This window comes from Sardina pilchardus, chromosome 8 (genome assembly GCF_963854185.1).
Source record: "Sardina pilchardus chromosome 8, fSarPil1.1, whole genome shotgun sequence".
Taxonomy (NCBI): domain Eukaryota; kingdom Metazoa; phylum Chordata; class Actinopteri; order Clupeiformes; family Clupeidae; genus Sardina; species Sardina pilchardus.
This window is the reverse complement of record NC_085001.1, coordinates 659,243-666,742: the sequence shown is the minus strand read 5'-3', so window position 1 is coordinate 666,742 and position 7,500 is coordinate 659,243. Positions and strand designations below refer to the sequence as shown.

Genomic DNA, 7,500 nt, shown 5'->3' with positions numbered 1-7,500 from the left:
TGTGTGTGTGTGTGTCCAGGTGCCCAGATTGTGGGGGTGAACTGCCATGTGGACCCCACGCAGTGCCTGCGCACGGTGCGGCTGATGAAGGAGGGGCTGGACGCCGCCGGACTCACGGCTCACCTCATGATCCAGCCGCTGGGCTTCCACTGCCCCGACGCCGCCGCAGAGGGATACATCGGCCTGCCCGAGTTCCCCTTCGGTACACACACCACCTGCGCGTGCTTGTGTTTGTGCGCGTGTTTGTGTTTGTGCGCGTGTTTGTGTTTGTGTTTGTGTTGGTGTTGTTGGTGTTGGTGTTGGTGTTGGTGTTAGTGTTAGTGTTAGTGTTAGTGTTAGTGTTAGTGTTAAGTGTTTGTTTTTGTTGGTGCTTGTGGTTCTGTTGGTGTTTGTGTTAGTGTTTGTTTGTGTTTCTGTTTGTGGTGTGTTGTTTTTGTTTTTCATATCCATGTTCATGTTTATTTTTATGTTTGCTTAGCAGACCCTTTCTATCCAGAGTGACTTGCCACAGTAGCAGTAAATATCACATTGGCATAACTGTGTAGGACTTAAACATCTTCACTTAAGCAATACATCTACTTCTGCTAGTCAAGTTTTATTGTATTTAGTGTTTCCCACACAATTGGATTCTATTTGTGGTAGTAGCCAACTTGGGCAATGGGCTAAAAGAGCTAAATTATTACACACATCTTTGATGACGACATTGTATTGGTAGTGTGTAGGTCAAATTGAGTGCCTGTCACTTGAAGACGTTTGTGAGGGAGGCAGGCTTGCAGTTGAAACAGTCTCACAGTTATAGGCCATTGATATGTGTAGGTGCGGTTCATGATGTTTTCTATGTAATTAGCATAAATAAAGGGACTTCTCCTTGGGAGAACCTCTTTTGAGTCTTGGAAAAGGTCTCCTGCACTGCCCTCCTCCTCCTCTCCTCCTCCTCCTCTAAAGCTGCATTCACATACGTCGCTACTCGCCCATCTCTGAGCGAGAACTGTCAATGTAAAGTGAATGTGTTCTAGCTGAATGTGGCCAGGACAGGCGATGCGAGGACTAGCGATGCGATGTGGGCGGGTACAAAGTTAAAATAATTTTAACTTCCAGCGATGCGAGTGAAGCGACTTCAAGCGAGTACCAAATCAGAATGTAGAATAGAGATGATTGACAGTTAACAGAAGCGAGGAGCGATGTGCGAGTAGCGACGTATGTGAATGCCCTTTAACGGTCTTCTGTACTGCCCTCCTCCTCCTCTCCTCCTCCTCCTCCTCTAACGGTCTCCTCCTCTCCTCCTCCTCCTCCTCCTCCTCCTCTCCTCCTCCTCCTCCTCTCCTCCTTCTCCTCCTCCTCCTCCTCCTCCTCCTCTCCTCCTCCTCCTCCTCCTCCTCTCCTCCTTCTCCTCCTCCTCCTCCTCCTCCTCTAACGGTCTCCTGTACTGCCCTCCTCCTCTCCTCCTCCTCTCCTCCTCCTCCTCCTCTAACGGTCTCCTCCTCTCCTCCTCCTCCTCCTCCTCCTCCTCCTCCTCCTCTCCTCCTCCTCCTCCTCCTCTAACGGTCTCCTCCTCTCCTCCTCCTCCTCCTCCTCCTCCTCCTCTCCTCCTCCTCCTCCTCCTCTCCTCCTCCTCCTCCTCCTCTAACGGTCTCCTCCTCTCCTCCTCCTCCTCCTCCTCCTCCTCCTCTCCTCCTCCTCCTCCTCCTCTCCTCCTCCTCCTCCTCCTCTAACGGTCTCCTCTCCTCCTCCTCCTCCTCCTCTCCTCCTCCTCCTCCTCCTCCTCCTCCTCTCCTCCTCCTCCTTCTCCTCCTCCTCCTCCTCCTCTAACGGTCTCCTCTCCTCCTCCTCCTCCTCCTCTCCTCCTCCTCCTCCTCCTCCTCCTCCTCCTCCTCCTCTCCTCCTCCTCCTCTGCAGCGCTGGAGTCCAGGGTGGTGAACCGCTGGGACGTGCACAGGTACGCTCGTGAGGCGTACGCGGCGGGCATCCGCTACATCGGCGGCTGCTGCGGGTTCGAGGCGTACCACATCCGCGCGCTGGCCGAGGAGCTGGCGCCCGAGAGGGGCATCCTGCCGCCCGCCTCCACCAAGCACGGCCTGTGGGGCAGCGCCCTGGAGGGCAGCAGCAAGCCCTACGTCAAGGCCAGGTACACACACACACACACACGCACACGCACACACACACGCACACGCACACACACATATATACACACACACACACACAGAGTACAGCAGCAAGCCCTACGTCAAGGCCAGGTACACACACACGCACACACACACACACGCACACACACACACAGAGTACAGCAGCAAGCCCTACGTCAAGGCCAGGTACACACACACACACACACACACGCACGCACGCACACACACACACAGAGTACAGCAGCAAGCCCTACGTCAAGGCCAGGTACACACACACACACACACACACACACACACACACACACACACACACACACACACACACGCGCACGCGCACACGCACACGCATACACACACACACACACTCAGAGTACAGCAGCAAGCCCTACGTCAAGGCCAGGTACACACACACACACACACACACACACACATATACACACACACACACACGCACACACACACAGAGTACAGCAGCAAGCCTACGTCAAGGCCAGGTACACACACTCACTTAGTTGCCACTCCGAGCGCTCCGAGCACACTCTGACACTTTTTAATCGTTCGTAAATTCAGAGTGTGGATGGAACCATCGTTCGTTTATTCAGAACGTCACACTCTCGCAGCGTCCAGAGCGAACTCTGAGCACTCCAGCTGAAAGGACGGAGTAGCAGAGCATGAGGATCTACTGACGAGAATAACGCTAGATTGTGACGTCACAGCAGTCTGCTACTAACGAGAATAACGCTAGATTGTGACGTCACATCAGTCTGCTACTAACGAGAATAACGCTAGATTGTAACGTTAACAGGTTAGCATTTTAGTGCTTGTGCTAGACAAACGTTTCCGAGTTGACATTGCGAGCGTTGCTTATCAAGATTATGTAGACGGTTTAAATAACTGCTCTCCCAGTGTTCTTCATCATCACTGTCAAGAAGCTCTTGCATCAGTGGAATTGGATTCTGCTGAAAAACAGAAGATCGGTAGAATAAGACAGGATATCATGTGGCCTCCACACTCTCTCATTGTGAAAAACACGAATGATTTGTGCTTCTATATTTATCGGACCTTTTTCAAAAATAAACGCCATTGTGTGAGGAGTTTCAAAGCAGCCTTGCAGAACGTGCCCTTAAACACCTTAAAAACCCTGAACCAAACCTGCCCCCTACCAGGTTAAAGGAACATTTCTTCGTTTTTTCATATTAAACTATGTTATTCCCTTTATTAAGACGAGTTGATCACGTTTCAATGCGTGCACTCACTGGCTCTGGCGCGCGGCGCAACTTTGATAGCACTTAGCTAGCCCAATGCATTCATTAGGATCCAAACAGAGATGAAGCGACCAAACACCTCCATGTTTTCCCTATAAAAATACAGTTACACGAGTAGTCACACAACCAAGTATGGTGAGACAAAATAAAACGTGGTGCATTTCTAAGCAGGCAAAAGGGACTAACTATACTGTTTGGCGGAATAATATTGGGAGCAGACTCTGCGTAGTAATATCCTCACTCCAAAGTGAAACTGAAAGTGCAAGAGTGAAGATATTACTGCGCCACACAATATAGTTATCCCTCTTACCTGCTTACGAATGCACCACGTTTTATTTTGTCTCACCATACTTGGTCTTGTGACTACTCATGTAACTGTATTTTAATAGGGAAAACATGGAGGTGTTTGGTCGCTTCTAACTTCATCTCTGCTTGGATCCTAATGAATGCATTGGGCTCGCTAAGTGCTATCAAAGTTGTGCCGCGTGCCAGAGCCAGTGAGTGCACCCATTGAAATGTAAGAGGTATGCATCAACTCGTCTTAAAGGTATACTATGCAGGATTGGCGATTTCATCGCCGGTTTCGCTTGCATATTTCTCTGCAGAGCTTCCCCTACAGCTTTAGCGTGTATATTTGACAAAACTCCTCAATCGGTCAATCTGCCGTGCCTTTTCATGAGACTTTACATGACACTTCCTGGAGTAGAGCATGGGTGCGTGCCCGGTGTCTCCTGAAGTTGCAAGTGTGGTTTTACCGCTACAGACCACTAGAGCGGCCAAAAAAAACACTGTTCGACCGGTAATGACTCATTTAGTCATATATAACAGTATGGAACGAATTGATTAACTGAAAAACGTTGCATAGTATACCTTTAATTAAGGGAATAACATAGTTTAATATGAAAAAACGGTGAAGTGTTCCTTTAAGATCTGAACATGCCCTTAAGTACCCTGAACCAAACCTACCCTATATATGTGTGTGTGTGTGTGTGTGTGTGTGTGTGTGTGTGTGTGTGTGTGTGTGTGTGTGTGTGTGTGTGTGTGTGTGTGTGTGTGTGTGTGTGTGTGGTTAATGTGTCCTCTCTGGTGTTCTGTCTGCAGGGCCAGTCGTGCCCACTGGGAGGCGCTCAAGCCCGCCTCTGGAAGACCCCTCTGCCCATCACTGTCCATCCCCGACGCCTAGAGACCCTCTCTGGCCTTCATTGGCTATTCCTTAAACCCGCCTCTGCCCCTGATTGGCTATGCCATATGTACATGTAAATCCATAATTATGTAAATCCAGTTTTTATGGGATTTTAGTGATTATTAAAGAAAGATGAATCATACACCAACCTGTTGTCTTCTATCCTTAATGTCAAACACACACGTACGCACGCACACACACACACACACACATAGAAGCAGACAATAATTGAAGATCTGTTTCCCATCAGTTTTTATTTGTAATGTTAACTAAAACTAACTAACTAAAACAAAATCAAAAAGCAACAATATTGTTTGCATAGTTGAAAGGAAACTAGGGGATGTTAACGTCATGTGTTTAGGCTAAAGGCCTAGTACGTTATGTGTTTAGCGGGCTAAAGGCCTATGAGTTCAATAGTAACTTCATGTGTTTAGCAGGCTAAAGGCCTATGAATTCAAAACTTCATGTCTTTGACAGGCTAAAGGCCTATGAATTCAATAGTAACTTCATGTGTTTAGCAGGCTAAAGGCCTATGAATTCAATAGTAACTTCATGTGTTTAGCAGGCTAAAGGCCTATGAATTCAATAGTAACCGTATGTGTTTAGCAGGCTAAAGGCCTATGAGTTCAATCAATAGTAACTTCATGTGTTTAGCGGGCTAAAGGCCTATGAGTTCAATAGTAACTTCATGTGTTTAGCAGGCTAAAGGTCTATGAATTCAATAGTAACTTCATGTCTTTGACAGGCTAAAGGCCTATGAATTCAATAGTAACTTCATGTCTTTGACAGGCTAAAGGCCTATGAGTTCACTATGTGGTTACAATGGCGGCTAGTTTGCCTTGACTTCATGAGCGATTAGCATGTGGGTTTGGGAGTAAACAGCGTTGCCCTAGTAACAGTCTCAGTGTTCTGTCTGCAGAGGGTAACGGAACAGAAAAGAAAGCAATATCATACAAAGAATCACTGACTAATACAAACTGATGAAACATGTGCATAACATATAAGGTAGCATATGCCTGAGAGTATTGTGGCTGCAGTAAGAAGGTACAGAACACCAAACAGTAGAACATTCACCATCTAATGCGGCGAACTCTCTGTGGAATAGAGGTGATGTTCTGTTCACTGTGATTAGTAACCATGAATGAAATAGTCTGAGGCCAAGAATGGATTTCCAAATACATAAGCATGTTCAAAGTCATGACTTCATATGGTAACGTTGAAATAATAGCATGGCATATATGGTAATGCTGCATTTGATTGCATTGATGTGCGTGTTTCTCTATGGCCAAATGTAACATAAGTGTGTGTGCGTATCGTATGCGTAGATCTACATGGAATACATGCACTGATATGGCTCTGTGTGTGTGTGTGTGTGTGAGAGAGCGAGAGACAGAGTTTGTGAGAGAGATTATGTATTTTTATGTGAACATGCCTTTTTGTGTGTGTGTGTGTGTGAGAGTGAGTGTATGTATTTTATGTGAACATGCTTTTGTGCGTGTGTGTGTGTGAGAGAGAGAGAGAGTGTGTGAGTGTATGTATGTATTTTATGTGAACATGATTTGTGCGTACCCATGTGTGTTTGTATGTGTGTGTGTTTCAGAGTTTTTCGGACAGGCCGTTTGGAGTTAGGATGGTAAGGTTGCCTCTTGCGTGCTGGTCAGCCTCGATGGCCTCGAACAGAGACTTGAAGTTCCCAGCCCCAAAGCCCTGGAGGAGGAGGATAACCATAATCACATCACATCACATCACATCACATCACATCACATCACATCATCAGGGTAGTCGTGGTACATGGTTACCATAATCACATCACATCATCAGGGTAGTCGTGGTACATGGTTACCATAATCACGTGTGTGTGTGTGTGTGTGTGTATATATATGTGTATTTATTTGTGTGTGTGTGTGTGTGTGTGTGTGTGTGTGTGTGTGTGTGTCCTAACCTGATGGTTGTGTCTCTGGATAACCTCCAGGAAGACTGTGGGTCTGTCCTGAACAGGCTTGGTGAAGATCTGGAGCAGGTAGCCGTTGTCATCAAAGTCCACCAAGATCTTCAGCTCCTATGCTCCACACACACACACACACACACACACAGGCATGCACGCACACACACACACACACACACCCACACACACACACACACAGGCATAAACGCACACACACACACACACACACACACACAGGCATAAACGCACACACACACACACACACACACATAAACACACACACAGGCATAAACGCACACACACACACACACACACACAGAGGCATGCACACACACACACATTCACAAAGAAAATGTCATTATGATTCAGCATCGCTGGCTTCAAAGCAGACCATAGATATGTTCTTCAGCCTTATCTGACCACACACGCACACACGCACACACACACACACACACACACACACAAGCCTGTTATGGATTCAGCCTTATCTGACCATTAGGGATCAAAGTGTGAGGATGAGCTTGGCTATTGGTCGAGGTTATAAGTCTAACTCAGATTAAAGTAATTTAATAACTCGTATACTAACTCAGATTAAGGTAATTTAGGCCAAAAGGCAGTTTTGTTTCTGCTTTGTCATTTGCCCTTTGGACTAGCCGGAAAACACTAACTCCCTTTCAGCCATTAAGACTAAAGACTAAATGATATGTTCATTCATTGGCTAAAGCTCAGTCAGATGCCCAGTTTACTGGCTACATTAGCCCACATGCACAACCCCTCCCTCTACTCCCCAGACTGGGCTGGACTTTGACTTTATACTTGACCAATGGCTGATACCTACATTACGTACTTCAAACCTATCCTTGCACTGCTGCTGTAATTATTGTATTACTATCTTAACTTTTCTCTTATTTTGTCCATATATTTACACTGTATATAACTGTAATGTTACTATGCTAACATTGTGTTGTCGTATCTATTGCTGGT

The 7,500-nt window shown here is 46.7% G+C and overlaps 2 protein-coding genes across 2 annotated transcripts in view; one reads left to right on the top strand and one right to left on the bottom strand.

The window, feature by feature from the left end:
* Positions 1 to 4,713, top strand: part of LOC134088344 (betaine--homocysteine S-methyltransferase 1-like) — an 8,737-nt gene extending 4,024 nt beyond the window's left edge. The window contains exons 6-8 of the mRNA XM_062542262.1: positions 20 to 202; positions 1,897 to 2,125; positions 4,490 to 4,713. Of these exons, the coding sequence (XP_062398246.1) occupies positions 20 to 202; positions 1,897 to 2,125; positions 4,490 to 4,571 (494 nt within the window). The 3' untranslated portion in view covers positions 4,572 to 4,713. The remainder of the gene's footprint in view (positions 1 to 19; positions 203 to 1,896; positions 2,126 to 4,489) is intronic.
* Positions 4,714 to 4,915: 202 nt separating this feature from the next.
* hpdb (4-hydroxyphenylpyruvate dioxygenase b) overlaps positions 4,916 to 7,500 on the bottom strand; it is a 20,454-nt gene continuing 17,869 nt past the window's right edge. The window contains exons 13-14 of the mRNA XM_062542260.1: positions 6,514 to 6,630; positions 4,916 to 6,278 (exon numbers count right to left, since the gene is read on the bottom strand). Coding sequence (XP_062398244.1) covers positions 6,168 to 6,278; positions 6,514 to 6,630 — 228 coding nt within the window. The 3' untranslated portion in view covers positions 4,916 to 6,167. The remainder of the gene's footprint in view (positions 6,279 to 6,513; positions 6,631 to 7,500) is intronic.